This window comes from Labrus mixtus, chromosome 15, assembly GCF_963584025.1.
Source record: "Labrus mixtus chromosome 15, fLabMix1.1, whole genome shotgun sequence".
Taxonomy (NCBI): domain Eukaryota; kingdom Metazoa; phylum Chordata; class Actinopteri; order Labriformes; family Labridae; genus Labrus; species Labrus mixtus.
In genome coordinates, this window is record NC_083626.1 from 14,645,255 (window position 1) to 14,668,068 (window position 22,814).

The following is a 22,814-nucleotide window of genomic DNA, read 5'->3' on the forward strand; positions in this document are numbered from 1 at the left end:
TATCTTTACTTGAATTCCCACAGTGGAGTTGAAGAAGTATGCAAATACTCCCAGAGTGAGAACTATTTTGATTTAGCTGGCTGTATAAATCTTAGATCTTTTTTTGCAGACTAAGCATTTTGTTCTTTTGCTAAGTATGCTCCTTAATGTTGACATATTAAGTTGCTGAAACACAGCAACACTGACTTTCTTTTTTTTCTGTAGTTTTGTGTGATATTTTAAAATTAATCTGGTGAGGCTCTAACTCAACATGTCCGGAAGATTTACATTAAACATGATTCTCTGAGAAAGAGACATGAAAAGAGACTGCTTATCTTTTTTTTTTTTTTTATAAAGACAATTGGAGGCGGAGTCAACTCTTAGGGTCAGCATTTCGTTGAAATTCAGTGAAATTATGAGTGGCCCACCCCCTCACCTAACACCCCCTCCCCTACCTCCCTCCTCCTCCTCCCCTCTCATCTCCTCTCTATTGACTGGCTCTCGTGCATCAACTGGAGACCCCGTTGAGAGGATCTTTTCTCTCTATAAAGAGAAGATGCAGCTCGGGCGCCTCTGAGATGAGCTCGAGGATTTACTGCGCGCTTCAGACACTCAGCTGCTTCCACACTTTTTTTTTTAACTGGACTGCTAGAGCACATTTGAAACACTGACCCAGTGGAGTGGGTGACTTTTGAATGATGCTGGATTTCCAAGTTTAGCCTGCCAAAGTGTCTGAGTCATCCAAGACGTGAATGTGAGCATCATTTTCCTGCCTCTGAGCTCTACTTCAGACTTTGTGAATCGTCGCTTTCCGGCGCAGTTTGTGTTGCAGGTGCGCGAAAAGGAGCCCGAGGACAGATGGCTGCGCTGGCGATTCAAAGGACTGACAACTTTTTGCACACCTTTTTACAGGTTGGATATTTAATTTTCTTCTTGACGCAATACTCGCTGGTTTTTGAACTACTTTTGTAATTCTTCTAGCTTCAATGGAGTAAATGGGCTTTGTGGAACGTGCATCAGCCCTCTGAAAATAATGTAACTTTTTATAGTGTTAATAGCCTACATTTTCAAACATTAATATGACAGAAAAATAAACTAAAGTAGCCTTCTGAAAAGAAAAATAAATAAAATTCAGTTAAGCAATTTGCTGCCTATAATGCCTTTATATAATATATAATATAATAATGTATTTAGCCTTAAGTTAGTTCTGGAACAATGCATCAAATGGTAATAATGTTGTGAAAAACAAACATTTAAAGAAAATGTTATCTCTGTTTATGAAAACTGAAAAGTTGTATTTGTCACTAAAGTGTCCCATGTATTCATGTGTGTGTTTCACAGGACCGGACACCCAGCTCCTCTCCAGAGGGAGCACCTAACGCCCTCTCCTTCCTTGCCACCACCTGTAGCCAGGCCTGGCAGGTTGGAGGCGCGATGGGCTCAGAAGGCTCACAGTTCCCGTACGAGGGCACCGTCAGCTCCACGTCAGGAATGTTCCAGCTGTGGAGCAACGAAATGACACCCAGCACGGCCCTCAGCACCCATCAGATGACCTTCACCGTGCCCAAAGTGCAGTTTCCTGGTCACATGCAATCTGGTCTGGGTCACCACCACCATCATCACCCTCACCATCACCACCACCACCACCACGAGCTGCCTCTCACCCCACCGGCCGAGCCTCCCTCTTCGTACTCCTTTGAACTCTCTCCTGTCAAAGTGTTGTCTTCGCAGCCACAGACAAACAGCGCCTATTACCCTCAGCACAACAGTGTGGGACAAAACTTTCCCAGCTTCCTGCAGAACTCCTCCACCAGACATCACCTGTCTGGAGGCCCTGTGGAGGAATCACAGCAGTGGTGGAGCCTGCCCCAAACTAACGCCACCCCGTCCAACCACCCCTTCTCCCTAGGCAGACAGTTAGTTCTGGGGCACCAACCCCAGATAGCAGCTCTTCTCCAGGGCACCTCCAAGGGCCTGCTGAGCTCCACCCGCCGCTGCCGCCGCTGCAAGTGCCCCAACTGCCAGACCAACGGTGGTGGGTTAGAATTCGGAAAGAAGAGACTGCACATCTGCCACATCCCTGAATGTGGCAAAGTGTACAAGAAGACCTCGCACCTCAAGGCGCATCTGCGGTGGCATGCCGGGGAGAGACCCTTCATCTGTAACTGGCTGTTCTGTGGTAAGAGTTTTACCCGCTCAGACGAGCTGCAGCGGCACCTCCGCACCCACACCGGGGAGAAGCGCTTTGGGTGCCAGCAGTGCGGGAAGAGGTTCATGAGGAGCGACCACCTATCCAAACATGTCAAGACCCACCAGAGCAGGAAGAGTCGGTCGGGGCCACCATCGCAGAGCACGGATCCTCGGCTCGCCAACATCAAGAGAGAGTAACCTTTCTGCGCTCCTCCATTCATAAATATCTCCAACAACAAACAGACTGTGGGACTTACACTGACTGCCATAGTTTTGCACTAGAGGGAACGCTTCTAGCGCCCTTAACATGATCTGTTGTCATAAGATCTACTTTTGACTTCAAGTAGAACAGCAAAATGATATTTAGAGACAATTTTTAATTCAAGTTATCATGTGCTTTTTGAAGTGAGGCACCTTGAAAGGAAACCTGAAGACTTATTTATAAGATATTGTGGGTTTTTCTGAATTCATTGTACTATCCAACGTGCTGAACAAACAGACTTCAGCTATAATGGCTTTGTCTTGACTAATTAAGACTTGTTTTAAACTCATTTTGTAAATAATTAATCCGTGTGAAGTACGTAGCGGACATGAACAAAATGCACAAGGTTTACCAGAATATGTTGTTAATACTATCATTATGTCAAAAAAAAATGTATGCCTTTCTACAGCTGAAGGTTGCTGTATAAAAATGATAATTTCTTCAAAAAGTAATTTGATTTTATTTCAGAACGAGGGTCTCTACTTCAAGGTAGAGATGTTTTTTTTAAATATGAGTCTTTGATCTGCAGATTTCTGCAGCAGAGTGAAGTACTATTAAAGCTCCAGATTATAACACATTTTAAAGTTCTTGTAAATTATGTATAAATATCTTGAACAGTTTTAACGGGGTTATGGCCGCATGTCAATTTTAATAAACATTGTCCTTGCTGAAACAATTTGACTGTTTCTTCTAATCTCATTTTCTTACACCTTGACACTCGACTGTGAAGTAAATATGCATGAGAGTCAATAGTTTAAACAGTGTTAGCTCATTGAAGAGGTGTGCGAAGCTCTGCCGCCCCTTGGGCTCCTCAAAGATCTAACATTTTATTTAAATGATAATCTGACTGCATTCAGAATACAAATGCTTCACATTGTGCTGCTGGTGTGAAGGAAGAAGCCCCTAAAGAAGCCCTAACATGGTGGGCTGTTCAAAAGATTTTCACACCTCAAAGTAAATACTCGATCCATTGATGGGGCTGTTTGTCTCGCCTGCTGCAATCAAGTTCACAGTCATGTGGCTTTAATGAGTGTTTTCTTTCTCTCAATGGAGAAGATTGAGTCAACAGATGCAAAAGAGGGCACTGAAGAGGAATTCCCTGTGAATGGGACCCCTGTTGTCGAGACCCCCTCAGTGGTGACAGGAACTCCCTTTGATTTTGCACCCTTGTGAAAGTTAATACCCCCTCCTCCTCCCCCCCCTTCTTCTTAACCCCCTCTATATATCACAGCCGTGTTACGATCGGCTCTGCTTTACTGCCCAGAATGAGGCTTTATTCATAGACCAGTCAACCAGATGTCTGCTCATCCAGGGGTTTCTTTTCTTTGTCTTCAATCCTGTTTGAACTTTCTCCAAAGGGGGGGGGGGGGGATGCTGGAGCAAGCAAAATGCTTTGCCTTTTGTCTTTATCAGAAACTACCAAAGTGAAGATATGGCCTCAGAGAGGTCCAGCAACAAAAAGAGTAAAAAGTAAAAATAAGAAAAAATAAAATAAATAACGGATCAAAAGAATATAGAAGGAGGATAGAAGAAATGACTCCGTGCAAAAATCAAAATCAATTTAGCAGTAATTTTAATCCTGCAAATCGAGAGATTTGTAGAGAAACATGAAAACTGCACTCAGTTCCAAAAAAGACACTTTTTTATTTGATATGATACAACAGTTTCTGCTAAGTCTAACATGGCATTTAACAACCTCATCTTCATGTCATTTCCTTCCTTTGGTGCCCTGTAGTGGTATAAGTTTGAAACGTGAATGTAAACCTCCCTGATCAGTTGTTCCCATTGAACACATCAGTTCACATTAACTGCAGATCGATTCTGTGAGATGGTTGAACTCATCGTGTGTCTAACTTCTCAGTTAATTTTGTGGTATTCATTTTTTCACATTGATTATCAAGCAGCTTTTACTTCATTGCGAGAACTGAAATATGAAGTCTATTGATCTTTGGTGAAGCTGTATGATCAAACTAAAGTGTAAAGGGCGGAGAAGCCTTTTAGGGACATCTACTGGCCAGAGAAGTGAACTGCATCTACCTTTCTCTTTTTGTCACCTTCGTGTTCTATTTTCTGAGTCTGTGCTTGTTTTATAAGATCAGTGGCAAACTGAACATTGGAGCAAAAACATGAATCTTTTGAGCAGTGAGTTGCTGTTTTTGGCACGGTTGTCTGCAAAGAGCGAGCATACAGATCCATCAGCATCACTCTGTCAACCAGAAAGACATTATCCTTTGTTTTTAACCAAACAGAAACATTTCTTGGGATACTGGGGTCATCTTTCATCTTACAAGAAGAGATGGACATGAATGCCTTCATAGTATGCACTGCACAGAATTTAAAGCCAACAGAGAAAACATAAATGGTGCACAGTCTTGACATGACAACGGTGAACTTATAAAATATATATTAGATTAAACCAATGCACTTTAAGGACATGTGTCCCCAAAAACACAAGCATCCACTCTGATCTGGAAATATCGATCTGTGTAATCTAACGCATTGACACTCAATCATCAAGGAGATGTTGCATGCAACACTTTGGGTCAGCACAGCAGTCCCTCAGAAAGCACCTCCTGCACCAGCAGCTCCTCTAGAGTTGCCCAAAGAGAGAGAAAAGAAAATGTATTCTGAAATGACGTCATACCCACAGACAACCTCCAGGGGGCTCCATCAGGCCTTTTTTGTCCAGATCAAACGAGGGCCTGTCAAACAGAATAAGAGAGCACACAGGAGCTCTCAAAGAAAGTTCTTCAGTCTCCAGCCAGAGTGAGTGAAGTCCTTGTAGCATGTTCGCATCAAGTGTTCTGCTTTTTTCCCATTCTTGTCCACATCAACAGCAAACTCAGTTGTCAGCAGGGGAATGACAAATTGGGTTAATGTAGTTGTACTTCTTGTATTCACAATGGGGGCAACAGAAAATAAAAAGGGTTGCAAGAGGAGCCCGCTGCAACTCCTCACACCCTCTCATGCACTCATCCACATAGACATGCATTCAGGCACACACGCAGCTCCAGTGACCTCCCCCTTTAGGAATGGATATTTCTTTATCGAACAAATCCCCAGAAGAGTGTGGCATACAAACTCTCAAAAAGCTAAAAAGCAGAAATTGTCATAACACTGAGTGTTTTTCCTCTGAACCCAGAAACATCCCACCGGGTGCCCTTCATGTACAATAAAGTTGTCTAAGGTTAGTCCCCTCTCATGAACTGCTCTCTAAAAAATTGGAACAAAGTCATTTTATAGTTGCAGCTTGTAATTCCTTCCCATGATCCTTCAGTTTCCGTAATTTTCCTCTGGAAATCTTGATTGAACCAGGTGAAGGTCCATAAACAGACAAGCGACAAGTCCTTCAGTCTCCACCGTTGTGGCCTTAGCTGCTATCCTCCTGACCCAGGAGACACAATGAGCTCATAGGTCATCCTCGGCCAGCTGAGCCAGGTTGCTGGGGCGACGTCCGGCTAAGGGGCCCGACAGTGGAGGCTGGCTCCCAGCATCAGCAGGCTGGCCCCTTCTGCTGCCCTCTGCTGCCCTCTGCTTGGGAGACAGGGAACATTCACACAACTTAAGAGTACTTCTCTTCACAACACAAACATCTAAAACTCTTATTTCACTCATCTGATGGATGATTTAATGTGAACTTGCAGTGAATAGCTCCATAATACCCCTTCTATCCCCTTGCACAAGTATGGAAAACACTCTCTGTTGATAGGCATCTCTCTCTGATTTCCTTGTCTGCTTCCTGTTTTTTTTTGTACCAAATCTGTTCAACCTGAGTAAACAGAGTGAGGTGGAGAACAACTACTGGCCCGTCTGCACTGATCCACAGAGGAGAACAAGCCCAGTGATGACAGAAAGTAGTAATGGTAATGTAAAGCCCAACAACAGAGAGGAGACAGCATAGTGCAAGAACCTTGACCTGATTCTCAACACTGAGAAAACCAAAGAAACGCTTGTTTAATTCAGAAAAAAATATACATATAGTACGATATACTGCGTATCTATACACAGATACATGGGTGGATTCTAAGTTAGGAGTTCATATAAGTTATATCTGAGGAACCTTTTGGGTTGGGGAGCCCAACAGCGCTGCTTTTAAAAACTGAGCGGGGCAACAGACTCCCTAAATTATTTTAGATAAACGTCTGTCATTGCCTTACAGAACTGTAACCTTGTTACACTGTCTGGTACTGCAATATATATATATATATATATGTATATATATTATATTATATTTGTATATATGCGGTTCAGAAAATGATTTTCATTGAAGCTAAATAAAACAAATGCAGATAAATTACAATTTTCCTAAAGAAATCTTCTAGTTTTGTAGATTCCCCTTTTAACCAGTAGGGGGAGCAATAATGCTTCTTATAACTCAAGACATCCTTCACTGTATGTTTGTTTAAATAAAAGGTTACCCTTAACTGAAGTCTTACCTCCTTTATTGAATATTAATGAGCAGACTTATTGTCAGACATTGTAAAATAGAGTCCTGAGTGCTTATTTTGTCATTAAATCTCAGAGTGCTGGTGTTCAATAATGATTGCCAGGAGCACAATCTTCAGCTACACACAAATAAACAATACAACTTAAATGTAATATCAAGGCCCCTATACGGACATTTGTTTTAGAATGCATGCACATACTCGAACCTGTGCACTTTGTGTGGTGGGAGTGTACAGCCCATTTGACACAGCTTGACAGTTTGGCCGATCAGTGAAGCCCAGTTGGATGTGGGAGGGAGAAACAGTGTGTGAGTCAGCAGGACATGGCTGGGCCACAGCAGGCTGTAAATGTGAACAAAAGTTGGTCCTTTACGATCAGTTTAAAATACCATTTGCTAGTTTATTATTTCATTTGGGTGACAAAAAGAAGGAGACAGCTAAAGACACCTACATCCCGCAGTGAGTACATCTCGCTGGGTCCCTGGCTTTGGCCTTGGCTGGGCAGGTAGAGTGAGGGTAAGGAGATGTTGTGAGAGTGAAGGGAGGGAAGTTTATGGCGGTCAATAGAGGCGGAGGAGTGGGGCCGAAGAGCACTGGCGGCAGACAGAGGGGGCCTCATGCAGCGGCCCAGGCTGTTAGACTTACTCTCTCTCCTCTGGTACTCAATAGGTGACTGTAAGGCTGAAACAAACAGAGGATGACGAGACAGTTCTTAGAAAGCTCCACACTTTATCCTCAATGTTCTACAAAACAGTGACATGAATAACTCTAAACCCCCTATTTGTCAATCAGAAATATACAGATATTTAATAAATGCTTTTCACAGTCTGACACTGAGCTATAATCACAAACGTCAGGCTGTAAGATGATAAAGACATTTAGGATAATAAAGACACATTTGTTAATAGTTAGAAAGAAATGTTATGAATCTTATAATGAAATTCACAACAGACTTTACAGGATGTAATTACAAAAAAATACCTAATACACATGTATATCTACTAACAACTACATCATTGTGTCTAATTAGCCTTTAATTAAATTGGCTATATTGTTCATGCAAGAACCATGTTTTATTTTTGATTCCACACTGGTTTGTTTTGTTTGACAGAGAGTTAGCTTCCACAGAACAAAGAAAGTGCAATCCAGCTAAAAAAAAGTTTTTTCCCATCTGAGGCATTTCAGTTGCAAGAAGCAAAAACATTAAGACATGTATCTGCTTATTTCTACAGTACATTGTTCCATTATCCTTCTTTTAAGAGTTCCTATTCCCCGTGTTTTTAACGGACTCCGAAGCTCCTTCAGTGAGCGACTAGTGATGCCACAATGTTCCACTGAACGGCTCAGGAGGTCCTTTGTTCCTGCAGCAGTCCGATATTTGAATGAACATTTTTAGTTGTGTTTCTGACTCATGGCTGTACATGATTATTCAAATGGTTTCAGTGGTGTTTGTTATTTATTTACTTGTTGTGTACTGCGATGTACTGTCAATATTGTTTGTTGTGTGTATGAATTGACCAGGTGACAAATGAGTTTTCTAATCTAATCTAATCTTATATGTAGCTCATAAATGATTTGAATAGAAGAGGAGAAAAAATGCTTCTGTTTGGGAGTTTTGCACCCAAAAAAAGTATAATACCCTTTGACTTTTCATAGACTACTAAAAGAGGGTCTAAGAGTACTGAGGCTGTTTTCCACCAGGGGAAATATTTGACTGAATATTTGACGCACTATTTTTACGATTCTCACATAGTATCTCATTAAACAGTCCAAACATGACACTTCTCTTTCTAATCTTAGCTTCTTTTTGGACAAAATGGGTTTCCATTGACCACACTGTATCATCAAACAAAGCACTTCTTGACTCACACTGATCCAGCTGCTTATGTATGATCCCTAAAAGCACAATCCATTAATGGAAAATGTGCCACACTGAAACATTGTTTATTGATCCTCAGGATGTTGAGTAGTCTTCAGAGCCTAACAGGGACTTACCATTGAGGAAGTTGCGCTGTGATTCCAAGATCTGTACAACATCATTGACCCAGGCCCTGCAGGTCTCAGGGGAGGAGGCCAGCAACTGGAAGCGCACCACACTACCGTCTGGGTTGCGTGATGTCAGCACAAAGCGGGCATCATCACCTTCCACGATAGGCTCCACCCCCAGGCAGCTCACCTGGAACGTATCACATCTGATTAGCATCTGTGAGGATCCACTTTGCTAACACATGCAAGCCTCTAAAACGTCCCTGCTGTGGGGTTATGTAATGTGTGCTGATTTAGGCAATAGTAAGTGTGGTTCTTTTTTCTTTGAATTGGTTGTTTTCCTCACAACATAAGATTCTAATGTACTCGCTCAGTCTCACTGATCTGAGATGATTTATCCTCAGTGGGCGCCCACCTTGATGCTGTTCTTAAAGATGTATCCTGGGATTGAGAAGCCTTTCTTCCTGTCGATGGGCTCACTGAAGATGACCAGCTGCTCAAATAGGAAGACCCGCCTCTCCTTGGCTCGGGACAGAAAGCTGCTGTCCTGCTCAGTGACGGTGAACGTGTCTTGTTGGAGCAGTTTGCCCTGCGCTGTGATCTTCCCCTGGTACGACAGCGAAGATAAACACAACCGCAGAGGAAGTGGTTACGGTGTGGTTTTAATGGGCTGCATAGTTGGCATCAGAAATGTTTTGAAGACTTTTACGGATGACCTAAATTCCTGAGACGTACCTCGAAGCCTTGTAGTCTGCCCACATTCATCATGTCATTGCAACGTTTTGGCACGAAGCACATCACTTCAACCGCTTTCTGTTTTGAAAAAAAAAAGTGAGGGTATTATAAAAAGCGCACTAAACTTAATTAATCCTCAAATGTTGCACGAGGACACCCACCTCCAACTCCTCTGTGTCCATCCCAGCTTTGGTGTAATACTTGTGGAAGTCCTGCTCAAATAAACACAGCATGGTCAACAGAGAGTTCCAGATTTATTGCTTTGAATAAGGTGAAGACATCTGGAGGAGTATTTAAGGGGGCTGAACCCAGATTTTATTAGAACGCCAAAGGGTAAAGATTTATATTTAGGCCAGGTTTTATTCCAGGGATGTCATTTTATGATCCTCTTCAAAGACTATTAGACGCGATTGTTTAAAACCTGAGTCTCATTATGTAATTTGTCTCTTCCTCTCTGGCTTGAAAGTAGACTGAACAGACATTATAATACAGCCTGTGTGTCATATGTGTGTGTTTGTGTGGGAGCATAATGTTTACCATCTCGTGACTGACCCTGCTGTGTGTCAGACAGCTGCACAGTGGACACCACTCTGTGTGTGTGTGTGTGTGTGTGTGTGTGCGCGTGTGTGTGTGCGCGCGTGCGTGCATGCGTGTGTGTGTGTAAAGGTGTTGGTGTGTGTCAACAGCTCAGCAGTGCTCTGCCTTTCACCTTGAGCAGCAGCTGGTACTTCATGATCCTCTGGACGGGTTTGATGAGCAGGTCATTGAGCTGCAGCCTGTGGCCCAGCTGCTGCCGCAACTCCTGTCAGGGGAGACGGACATAACAACACGGCAACCAGTTAACATGACGGACACAGCATAAACACAACGGCGAGAGGCCACTAAAACTCGTCTAACAAACAATTGATCTTTGTATATCTGTGTTGTGTTTACTGTCAATGAAAAAGAACGATCTGAATAATGTATAGCTAAAAATACAGCAACAAGGCCATGTATAATGTATGTGTATAGTAAAGGCACAGTTAGGCCTTCATGCATACTAAATGGCTTATTAACTATAGGCCTGAGTTAACTGGTGAAGAATGTGTATGCAAGGGTCGCAGATCCAAAATCATCAGCACACTCAAATCAAAAAGAATCAAAATCAGGATCTAGAATTGACTAATCGTTTAAATCTATTGATAAAAACATCATAAACAAAGATGGGATGTTTTTTTTCAGTCATGGACCCTATTTATATACACTTGTGTTTAGGTGTGTAAATAATTCGTAGATTCAAAAATGTTTTGATTTTCTCCACCAAATTGCCACAGCCAGAAATTCACAATGTAATCCTTTGGCAATTACAGACATGATAGTTAGCTCCTCCAAATGTGCTTGTTTTGGCAAGGACGGGCTAATATTGGTAATCTTCAGATCGGACAATATCACAAAAGCATCCCTACAGTATCAAATTGTTTAAAACAATTTGAGACTACTCTTCATTTACACAACTACAACTCTACAAAAAGGTTTTAATACACAAAGATAAAATAAGAATGCAATAAGCGGTACTTACCTCAAAATAAGTCTCGATGTACTCTGAGACGATATGCTCCGACTTGGGCTTGTTCTGACAGTATACAACATACATATGCAGACGCCTCTCCTGCAAACCAGACAAACATCTGTTAAAAATATGATTCAGTTGGAACTCTGAAACAAATTAAAAAGACTTTCTCATGAGCATCACTGTGACAAAATAAAACCCTTTGATTTCATTGCATGTGAATGAAAAGCACAAGCAAGTGAAGAAAAACAACAATGAATGTTCAGTGTGGGTGCATACTGATCATATTTTTTTTTCTTAGAGTGGGTATCCTTTGATGCTTTCTGGTTAGCGCCTACTGTTCTGTGACTAATTGGCATGGGAGTGCAAATATGTGAGTCTGAGCTCTAATGGAGTTATATGTAGATGAGCCTCAGGTGATGTATAATTTACCCACGTTACCCTCTGTAACCAGAGCCATTTAGAGCCTGCAGATATGCGACTGCTCCTAGCAACAGTCTGCATGGTTCTGTCACCAAGAGACCGACAAGCTGCTCCGCCTGAATATGGACGACATGTAACCCTGAACAAGACTTTTGCATGGGAAAAGTAAAAGAGTGCGCAGAGCATGGAGTGTATTGGTCTGTTTATATGTTGCCTGTGTGTAAGTGAGCACACATGTTGCGTATCGGTGACACAGCTCTTGTTAAAAGCAGATTCTGCCTTTCATTAGGGCCGTGTTCCAAGTCTGCTTGTTTTCACAGTTTGACACTGGGCTTAGATTTAGTTACAAGTTCCTTTATTCCCTCTGCAGCCTTTCATGTTGACTATCCTGTTGGCTGAGCGTAATTAAATAGTTAAAGAAGCTACAGAGAAGGAATGAATAAAAGGAGATATTTAGACTTTTAACTTATTCATATTGACAGATGAAAAGCCAAGTTAGTGAAAAAAAACATCACGTCTGTCCTGCCTGCACGCGCCACCTCTTAGCCAATAAACAGAAATCTAATTTAACTCGCACTGTGACCTTTCACCTGATCATGCTCTCACACAATACACTTATCAGTGATGTTGCATGTTTTTTAGCCATGTCTTTAGCCAGCATACGTGGTAAGAAGTAGGTCGCCGGAGAAAAGCCTTCATATCAAAGAGCCTGAGCTGAGCGTTTGTTACTGCTCCTCTTATTCTTGTTGTCTTTTCTAACTGTTTTTTCCCCAGTGTTTCCTGACCAGTCCGGCCCAGACTGGAAATCGCCAAGGGTATCGTTCCTTTGTGTGTGTGTGTGTGTGTGTGTGTGTGTGTGTATGTGTGTGTGAGCGTGTGTTGTGAAAACACAGACATATCAGTAACAAGGAAGTGGAGGGAGAGACGCTGGAGAGGAGGAGAGAGGTACGGTGTAGAATAAACAGGAGCTCAGCGTGTTTTCTTAGCTTTATTTACACTAACGCCAAACAGCACGAGGAAGCAGACCAAGACACTTCCACTGAGTTGTGTGCGCGTGTGTGTGTGCGTGTGTGTGTGTGTGTGTGAGTGTGTGTGTGCCTACAAGATAGCCGAACTCACATGTTTAATGAAGAGCTGAGCCAGCCTCTCGGGCTCTGCCAAACACTTCTCCAGCTCTCCCAGGAAGTAGCTACAGAGAGAAAACACGCATTCACACACGAACAATACACCAAAACAGAAGGTCAGATTTGTCTCCTGAACTTTTGTTCCCTGTACTCCTCTCAGCCTCAAAATACACTGCAAATCACTGCTTGTCTTTCACATTGAATGCAACGCCAGCCAATGCACAATTTCCCTCTTGTACTGTATGTTAAAAGCAGGAACTTACTCTTTATGCCAGTCAAATATTTGGTGAATGTTCCCAAAAACAATCTTGTCCTTTCCCTTCATGTCCTCTGGTATTCCTTTGGAGTTCATTGTGGCCATGTAGCCCTGAAATGAAATGACAGAGCTGCTGTTCACATCCACAAAAAACAACATTTAGCTCGGTCTTATACCAGTAAATATGGTAAGCGTGTTTGCTGTACCACACAGCAGCAATCACACTCAAGTTATCGTTTCGCTTTTATTAACTTCCATACGGGAAAGATTTGTCTCTGAACCAAAATATATGCAGCTATTTAAAGCTTCAGGAGACAGATCCCCCCGCAACATAACACTCTTTAAACTAATAATTCACAAAATCTGCTTAAGAGGCAGCAGACCAGCGAAAAGAGGAGGAGAGTGGAGGAGTGATGATGAGGATTTAAAGCTCTGTCGGACAGACTGTGTGGATGACACACAGTCTCTGTCAGTGCAGTGTGTGAAGTTTACCTCCACTATGAGCCCCAGGTCTACCACATAGTGCGTCTCTGTCTCTGTAAGCTCCTTTAGAACATACCTGTGAAGATACACAGAGCAATGATTGGTGTTAGAGTAAAGTCTCTACAATAACTTTGCACAAATCCTTGTGAAACTTTATTGAACAGGTACAACTTTCATGATACTTTTTTGTTCAAGAAAGGACATGCTACCACATTGTAGATGTGCAAGAAGAAGTTTTCTGGAAAGGTATACATTACAATCAACAATGGAATCATTGTTGATCTGATGCACTTTCATGTAAATAAATCAAATTCATTAGAGTAACTCACAGTGTCTAAAGAGTCAATTATTGTTGTAAGAAATAATCTTCAAAATCTTTAATTCAATGTCCCTGACTTTCAACAGGCTTTCCAACCCGCATCTTACAGTCTGAACCAGCCAATGGATTTTCTCTGTTCTCGTGGAGATGACTCATTTTGGACAAAAGTCTGGAGCGAGGAACTTCTGTCACATAACAATTATATAACTGATAACTGATAACAACCGAAAGAGATTGTAAGATGTAACATCTGTCTTGTTGTGTAAGTGTACTAAGTACTGACAAGCATAAAATAAAAAAAAATGAAGAATTCTAATTCAGAGGTTAAAATAATTTAGATTCAATCATAACGATAATAACTGAGATTTGACAACATGTTCACATTCATTCAATAATAGGATTCTGATTCAATAATAATAACAATTATAATAATAATAAAAATAACAACAACAATAATGACAATAATAATAATACTATTATGATTATGGTTATTGTTGTTATAATAATAATAATACTTTTAATTATTATTATTATTATTATAAATATATGATAAATCATTGCTTGGCTCTCTACCAGGTTTGACAGTAATTCATATTCTGCATCTCTCAGAGATAATCCTTTAGATTCAGAAACTGTTTATAAACTTGACTCTGAACCATGACACGCCAGTCATTAACATGCTAATGTGCTGAACTTGGATGGTATAAGAGAACAGTGGAAAATTAAAATGTAATAAATTTGACTTTTTCATAGCTTATGGGGAAATCAAACAACCCTTGATGGCAGCTGCATTCTAAAGCTCTGCTTCATATAATGTTGTTTGTGCTTCAACACATTTATTGACAGAATATGATGAAGAATTGCATTGGCAGATGTGTGGATCTTTGCACTGATTAAACACATACATGCTTTTCTCTAAGGCACTCCTCCTCTCCTCCTCAGTGTCAGCCGCGGCCGACCATTGGCTGGAGTTGTCGTCGATCAAGATGGAGCCGCTGTCATCTGGCAGAGCGCTGCTGAACTGAGTGTCCTGAGGAGGCAGGCAGACACACGGGCAGAAGAACTGTTTATCAAAGGCCCTGTGCCAGTGTTGTGGATCATGCCAGGAAAAAAAGTAAGCGAGGAGAGATAAAGAGCAGGAGAGGGATGATAATGATGCAGGTTGCCAAGGTGACCACGGAGAGCAGAGGGACTCGAGGAACAGAGATTAGAATGATAAGATTCAGATAGTCACCATTAATGATCCATGCTGTTCACATCAGCCACAGATAGACGGAGAGAGAAAGATTGAAAGATAAAGACAAAGAGTTCAAAGGAGCAACAGGCTGGCTGCTGCAGTAGACAACAAACAAAGGCGTAAAGATTCTTGATGGAGGAAGAGGAAGACGAATGCAATTACTGCACGCCCCCTGGCAATGTCAGTACAACTCTGATGTATGTGCGAATGAATAGATGTTATGTTCTTGCTCTGCCACCTGAGGGTTCAACAGAACGTGTAAATACATCACAAAAGAATCTTTATTTTTAACCTCACAGCAACATCTACGTCAAATAGGCATGCATGCAGGATAAGGCCAAGGTTACTCTGATCTAATCGATTGTGTTCATGCGTTACATACATGACCTCGTTTTCATGCTTTTTCCTGGAATTGATATCACTTCCTGCAGGGGGCCTGGTGCGAATGTAGTCATTGTGCAAACTGCAACAAAGCGTGCAAGGATTGAAATCATCCCAAGCTCAATGGATGCATGGCTCACATCTTCGCACAACACATGTGTTTGTGTAACCTACTTCTCCTGCACAATAAGAACACTTATCACCTTTGCACGATTGAAAAATGACCGGCTTCCACCTCTCTGTGGAAATGTATCTACTCACACACTACTTCCATCTATTTTTAAGCCATGATATTCAGCTTTTTCTCTAAAGGCCATTCACTCGCTCACGGCTGTGTAAACTTATAAAGGCAGACGTCTGTCTTCACCTAAATCCCTGTGTCCCCTTGTCTCAGTCAAGCAAGACCTCCCCACCTTAAACACACAAAAGACATATGTCTAATCCCTCAGTCTCCCCTTGCAGGCGGCAGCAGGATGGAGAAATGAATAGATCGATTGGATAGATAGACATAAACAAATGGAAAAAAGAGACAGAACTTTCTCCTTTTCTCCTCTGGGCTGGTTCCACTTGTTCCCTTGACATTTCTGTGATTAACTTGTTGGCGTCTACAAGCTTTGAGCTTTCTCCTCTGTCACATTGATGTGTGTGTGAGAGAGAGAAAGAAAAGCACCGAAGAGATAAAGGGAAGTAGAGAGACAGGAGTGTAGGCAGAGACAGTGAGGCTCCATAAGGACCCTCGCTCCCTTCTGCTTTGTATTGCCCCGCTAGGAGAGCTCCGACCCTGGCTGACAGGTCTCCCTGGTTCCCTGATCACTTCCAGATGTGCTGTGGCAAAGCCCACAGGAAAAATTTCCCTCTTCTGCTGTTGCAAAGTTTTGTTTTTCTACTCAGAGGCTCTTCGAGAAAAAAAACTGACAACAGTTTAAGTAAAAGATGAGGTCATGTGGTTTTTTTTGTGTCTCATCTTTAAAAAGCTCCACTATTCAAGAAAAGGGACAGCACAAATTAGTTTGTGTTAAATCTGAAAGATTATTGACAAGGAAAACAAGTGATTTTAGCAAAGTTTTGATAGTGAATAAAAAACACTACTCATTTATTATTCTATTATTTATAGTTTAAACTATGGGTGGTAAAACAATCCACTCACTGCCGGAATGCATAAAATCAAGCAAATCAGAAGTATTAGAGTGATACAACAGGGATTTCCATATAAATAAATACTACACTTCTAGCTTTAAAACAGATCTTTTCGCACCAACGTTCAGGCAACATAGCCAACAATATTTGCTAAAGAGTGAAACATATTGTGTAAAAGTATTGACATTTTAAGCGTGCTGCATCACCATTTTCTCATTTTGGGGTTGATGGCGCAGACGATTCAAAGGGACCATAAATCCTCATGACGTGCAAGCACAAATCAAAGATACTGCATGGAAGTCTCTGGTGCCGGAACTGCAATTTAACAGCACTGATGCAAGGGGCTGCTTCTAAGAGATCTCACAACAACAGCACAGCTCGTTTCTTCCCCTGTTTCAATACTTCGCCTTAATTATTTGTTTTATGTATAGGTTGGTGATATGAAAGACTTTACAAGCTGCTCCTCAGGGGGGAAATGTAATACAGTATGTGCTCTGTTGCTCTAGCTTCTTTTATGACACCACGCCTTGTTTAACTGCTGACACACGCTATCACAACAACTATTCTATTGACCGAAAAAGAAACTACACAAATAAAACTTTTCTGCTAGGGTTGTTTTATTAGACTCAGCTGTGTGAAGAGGAAGAAAACAAACACCATCCAACTATTAACCACTGGATATGAGGTGCAGAGACAGGAACCACCGCTCTGAGATATCTGACCTACATAATTTCATCTCTTTGCTTCTACCTCTCTCTACCTCTCTGACACTCTCTCTCTCTCTTTTTTTTCTGCCAAGATTGGCAGTGAAAATACCAAAGCACCGAGGTCATCCCTCTGATGTAATCATGGCTTCTGATGTGTTGTTGAGACTGAAATCAGGCTTTTAAGTGCTCTGGTGTCAATTTCACTCCAGGAGACTCTCAAAAGAGATCAAACCCTTGGGTATCATCATTGATTGGCTCTATATTGATAAGGTTTAGGCATTGCTGACTCATGCATTATTACTGCTGCTCAAGTGAATCCCATTTTCTGCTTCTCTAGAGGGACCCTCAAACTCGCGAGTGTTTGATGGAAAAATGAAAGCGTATGTGCTGTACACAGCGTTCTTTGTCCATTAACACAAGTGGAGTCCTCTTTCATCACATCTGCTGTTTTCATGCTATTTCCTCCTTTTTCTCCGGGCGTGTTCTTTTTTGAACATCTTGAATGTGAGTCATGCATCACATAGGTCGCTGTCAGACACTGCCCTCTGGCCCTCTGGTGCATCGATCTGCTCCGAGAGAGCCTTGTATTCATTAAGACTCCCTTACAAGTGTGTGTGTTTGCATGTGTGTATATGTGTGTGCCTATGTATCTTGTTTGCATCTGTGGTCAGGTGTGTGTGGTTGAAGAAGAAAGTGTTGCTTTGTGTATCTTAATAGTAGAGCAGTAGTAGTATTAGTTACTTGTGGCTCTTGCTGGAAGGCCATGCAGACACAGATGAAGTTTTTCCTCCATTCTGTCAAAAATCAGTACTTTTACTTCATTCATAAACACTGATCCTGTTTGATATTTTACGTTTTTAAGTTTTATAGTACATCCTGCAGGCTGACCTGGGAGTCTGGCAGTGACGTGCAGCCAATCAGCGAGTCGGTGATGTAGCTAGGAGCCTGCAGTGTAGCAGGCGACAGGTCCTCGGGGCTCGCCAGGCCATCTTTCCACTCCTGGAACACACACACACATAGAAACAACACAAAATAAACATTACAGAGAATGAAGGTAGCAATGCTCATGCAAGCAGACACCGAGAGCACATGAGTCACAGGCAGCGTGAGGTCCTGCAGGCTGAGCCAGCAGTGCTGCTCTTATATAACATCTCCACCTGTCATGATACTTAGTGCAACTCTACATCAAACCTGTGTCTCTGCTAATATTCAAAAGCTTCTTAATACAAACAAGTTACAGAAAGGATGTTGGCTTTGGCTTGTGTTTATATAAGGCTGACACTTTGCATGTTTACCTCAGAACCAGTTTATAAGACGGCCTTGTGATAAGAAAGTGTGGGAACTATTCCAGTTAAGTTTACTTAAGAGGTGGTTCATCTCAAATACTTTGTTTTGTTTAATCAGTTACTGTGACCTTGTAAAAGGAGGCTATATGTAACAGTTTTTAACTTACCAGTTCTCTGTGGGTTACAGGCAGGATGGTGAAGGTATCATCAGGCCTCGGGGGGGTGCCCAGGTCCAGGCTGTTGCTGTGGGACTGAAGAGGCGGAGGCTTTCCATCGAGCTTGCGGACCTGACGCTCCCCTTTGGCCGTGGCCCCAGCGCTGAGTTTGCGCACAGGGTTTGTGAGCCACTTCTTCAGGGTGCTCACAGAGCGTCTGGAGCCCGGAGAGCTCGGGGCCGAGCTGCCGGAGGCCTGTGGCGGCAGGGATGCCACGGATGTGGAGATGCTGCCCTCGCTGCCTGCTGCTGAGTACGAATCTGAAGGAAGGAAACAGATAGAGAAAGAGAGATCAGACATTTATCTTTTAAAGCATCGAGTGTCTGATGATTGCATAATGTGCAGATAAATAAGAGTCAGAGGGCAAAGCACATCCTGACTCTGCTAGACTTCACTTTGAGTGAATCCAGTAAACCATGGACAAATAATAGCATAAAATCAAAAAAAAAGGTTAAGGCAACAGAACTCCTCTTTGACAGTTCGATAAGGGCAGATAAGGGCAGCAGTGTTGGTCAGTTAAAGGTGATTGAGGCAGACGATGTGTCAACACCCGGAAAAAGAGGTACAAAAGAGCGATAAAACGAGCGAGTGGTTGTATAAATAGCCATGTTCTCCAAACACAGCTGCACCATAAAAGACGGTATGTGCTGTTTATACTAAAGAAATCATGATTTTTTAGATTTTAGCTCGGCAGCCAATCACATCAACAGCTCAGAGTGTGATGTAAGGCACAAAGAGGAAGTTAGGGTGGTCAGCTTTAAATGTAAAAGAAGAAAAAAATGCTCCAGACCAGTTGCAGGCCGCCTGCTGCACAGAAATGTCAGGAGGACATGGGAAGTGGGCTACGAGGTGGGGGTGAGCTGGGACCGGACATCCACTTTAATCCTTTGTAGAAAGGAAGATCCTTTGCTGGGGGACTGTTTGTTTTTTCTGTCTGGTCCTCAATTCCCATCCTGCCTCATCCACCCAACCATCACCACCCTTCCTCAGTCCTGAGATAGCTTTCCTCTGAGCTCGATGTCTGGAGTGTTTTATCTGTAGCTGTCCGCTCTGGCCTCCCATTCATCTTCTTGCCCCGGAGCTGACCCTCTGACTTTTGATCACTATTATTCTACAGATGGAGAAACACGGTCTCCGGCTTGGATTCTCCACCATGGTTTAGCTTTTATCGTATTCAGCTCCTAATTCACACCAAACACAAGGTGAATTTAAAGGAAATTGAAGGACTTTACTTCCAAGGAAATTGACTTTAAAAAAAAGTTTGCACACTTAAATAGGGTTTGGCTTTGTTTATAAGAGACAACACTGACCTAATTACTTATGTAAGCCTCAGAGGAAGATCGTATCGCTGCACTCACTCCGCAGGGACCCAGACTCCAGAAGCCACACTGGCATGTTTAGACAATTATGTGAGTGTACTGCCTTAAACACAGAGCCTGAATACATTATCATAAAACGCCTTAAGTATCCATTGAGCTTTTCAATACATAACTATTTCTATTTCTTGTCCTCAAAAATGCAATATGGGCACTGTACCAATCAATGAAAAATAACTGCGTAAATGTGTCCCTTACTCTCCACTGCTCAAACCACAGTCACAGTGTTTGAGAAATGGCTAACACATGTCTTCAATTGCATATAACTTTGAGGAAAATAATTGTTTGTGGCTCCTAGCCGCTACTGCTAGGCTCCTTGTATGTATCAAAGCAGCATTTCTTACAGTATCTCTTACTACATGTTTGGCCATTTATATTCATGCTCCACAAGAAAGACCGGAGAACATAAACTTTAAATAATCACTGTATATGACATTTAGGCGATGTCAAAGAAAGCATCAAGCATCAAGCATTATGAAACATCCTTGCTGAACTGAAGAGAGCACATGAATTCTGTTGTATTTATGGCTGGTGCTGTAAAAATCCTGAAAGCCATCCTACAAAGCCAGAGGCATGTCCAGCCTTCTTCTTTTTTGTTACTTGGGTGGCCAAACACTGACTTATGTAGGTGGGGGACATGAAGTATACATGTATGTATACAATTTAACTGACTTAATTTTAAAAGGAGTTGCAAAATATTTATCTTCTAAGACTAATTCTTTAAAGACTGAAAATAAAGATGTGTGTTAAAAGACACAATTAAACAGACTATAACAACGGGAATGTGCCACTTTAACAACAAATACATCTACTAGCAGCCTGCCGCAACGCAGCCCTAATAGCTGATTTCAACATAAAGATTGTAAAAATGTTGCGCCTCTGATTTGAAGGGGTGGCCAATCAGATTTTTAGAATAGGGCACGTGCCACCCCTTTGGCAAAGCACACACAATCTCTAAGGGAAGTGAAAATGATGCTGAACGAATGTGATAACCTCGACCCCAGCTTCTCTGACCTCTAACCAGGTCCAAGCCCAGAGGTTTGTGTTTCCCAGAGTTCCCTGCTCAGGTTAAGTCAGACAGCCAAGGGGTTTAGGGGGTCACAGTGCAGGGACACAGGCAGTAACAGCGTTTCTAACCAGCTCCAGACATCAGCTGAGATAGCTTATCAGTGGCTGGGGGAAGAGAGGCTGACACTGTGTGTGTTTATGTGCCTGGAAGCAGTTAAGTGCTGCTTCATGATTTAAAACCCAGGGTCAGAAAGACACAGTACAGATTTACTATGTGCAGCATGTGGGTAATTTACTGGTTTTATGATGAAGATCGTTATGTCTGCATTCATCACTATAGCAACTCTACAGCTTCCCTACAGATCCTAACATATGCAGCTCTTTCTTTGTTGACCCTGGAGAGCTAATCTGTTTTTTATGAAACCATACCAGCCATTACAGACACTTCTATAGCAGCTTTTTTTTTTGTTTCACATTAACAGCAGGGAAGCTGTTAAACACAAAGGGAGATGATGAGCTTCCCCTCAGAGAAACATGCCTCTGCTCAAGATGAGAGGAGTTGATAACATTATACACCTACACAGAGGAAGTTGAGGAAATAAAACAATCCTTCACACACTCGCTCCGTCTTGACGCATGCTAATGGCACCTGGTGACATTTGTCTTCATAACAGCGCTGCAGAGCAAAGATCGCCCAGGCTGATTTTGTTAATGCAGCTTAAGTATTGTTTATGTGCTGAGGATAATTAACTGTTGAAGGCACAGAGCAGCAGGACTGCATTAAGCTGATCTGATCTGCAGTGATCGGTTGATGCTGGGTTTCACCAGTCGCCCACTTGCTGTCTGAAAGGCTGGGCTGTGGGCCCTGGGTGGGAGGCTTGCCCAAAAAAGTTGCTGTACTATGCAACTGTAGAGCCAAGTCGGTTTCTGCAGCAAAGTGGTTCCAGATTTTCTCTTGATGATTCTCACACTCACACTGTTCGGTATAATTATATTTATTGCATAACGGCAATTCTAATTTAAGCAGTTTATGTTCATTTATTCATAATGGGATTTCTACACACAACATGATTTACCGTCTTGTTCCAGCACTACATCAAGCTGCTCTGTCTGGTCTTGTTTTTAAAGGTCTGCAGCTGACACTTGTTCTCTTATTTGAATCATCATTTCCCCTGCTCCTAAAAAAAAATGTGCGAAAGAAAAAAACAAATGCCTTTCACACCACAACCTGGACATACACATCAACACATCCATACACATAAACATCTCCCACCTCACTCTTCACCTCTACAACACCATCATGGCTGGGTCTGTTTCTGTTATTTATACGACGCTATAATGAGAATATTTGCCTTTATATCAATGTTTTGTGTAGTGTGACAGAACAACAACATAAACAAAAGTGAGTAGAAGAACACACTGACAAACAGAAAACATAATAAAGCAGTTTCAATACGTTCATGGAGATTGCATCGGTAGCTTGCATACAGTCAATTGTCATGTGCTAATTACAGGATATAAACGTCATGACCCCCTCCCGCTTGCACTGACTTTTCTTGAGTATTTCCTTCTGCGTTCTCACATCAGCTTACCCCGACTTCACTTGTAAAATGTATTAGGGATCTCGTGATTCAGGGTAAAAGGCTGAGTGAAAATTTTGGCTGTTTGCTTTTGTTTAAGAATAGGTTTTCAAGAGTTTTGTGCAATTGGTAGTGT

The 22,814-nt window shown here is 42.1% G+C and overlaps 2 protein-coding genes across 4 annotated transcripts in view; one reads left to right on the forward strand and one right to left on the reverse strand.

Annotated features, from left to right (window-relative positions):
* Positions 1–456: 456 nt before the first annotated feature.
* sp5l (Sp5 transcription factor-like) lies at positions 457–3,107 on the forward strand. The gene is made up of 2 exons (XM_061058175.1): positions 457–891; positions 1,321–3,107. Exons 1-2 carry the CDS (start codon positions 838–840, stop codon positions 2,365–2,367), a joined length of 1,101 nt encoding a protein of 366 aa, XP_060914158.1. The 5' UTR covers positions 457–837; the 3' UTR covers positions 2,368–3,107.
* An 880-nt stretch (positions 3,108–3,987) lies between these two features.
* The window catches only part of arhgef25a (Rho guanine nucleotide exchange factor (GEF) 25a), a 43,936-nt gene continuing 25,109 nt past the window's right edge, over positions 3,988–22,814 (reverse strand). For 2 of the 3 annotated variants that reach the window (XM_061056943.1, XM_061056946.1), the window contains 15 exons: positions 18,667–18,974; positions 18,102–18,212; positions 14,657–14,781; positions 13,442–13,508; positions 12,957–13,060; positions 12,689–12,758; positions 11,156–11,245; positions 10,307–10,399; positions 9,759–9,809; positions 9,598–9,675; positions 9,278–9,469; positions 8,872–9,052; positions 7,328–7,557; positions 7,078–7,218; positions 3,988–5,962 (listed from right to left, as the gene is read on the reverse strand). In XM_061056943.1, coding sequence (XP_060912926.1) covers positions 5,840–5,962; positions 7,078–7,218; positions 7,328–7,557; positions 8,872–9,052; positions 9,278–9,469; positions 9,598–9,675; positions 9,759–9,809; positions 10,307–10,399; positions 11,156–11,245; positions 12,689–12,758; positions 12,957–13,060; positions 13,442–13,508; positions 14,657–14,781; positions 18,102–18,212; positions 18,667–18,974 — 1,964 coding nt within the window. In that variant the 3' untranslated portion in view covers positions 3,988–5,839. The remainder of the gene's footprint in view (positions 5,963–7,077; positions 7,219–7,327; positions 7,558–8,871; positions 9,053–9,277; positions 9,470–9,597; positions 9,676–9,758; positions 9,810–10,306; positions 10,400–11,155; positions 11,246–12,688; positions 12,759–12,956; positions 13,061–13,441; positions 13,509–14,656; positions 14,782–18,101; positions 18,213–18,666; positions 18,975–22,814) is intronic. The other variant, XM_061056945.1, reaches the window with a different exon arrangement.

What these genes read in the sequence shown, in the direction of transcription:
- sp5l (XM_061058175.1), top strand. Translation starts at nt 838, where the DNA reads ATGGCTGCGCTGGCGATTCAAAGGACTGACAACTTTTTGCACACCTTT. An exon ending in TTTTGCACACCTTTTTACAG is followed by an intron (nt 892 to 1,320) that starts GTTGGATATTTA and finishes TGTGTTTCACAG; the next exon opens with GACCGGACACCCAGCTCCTC.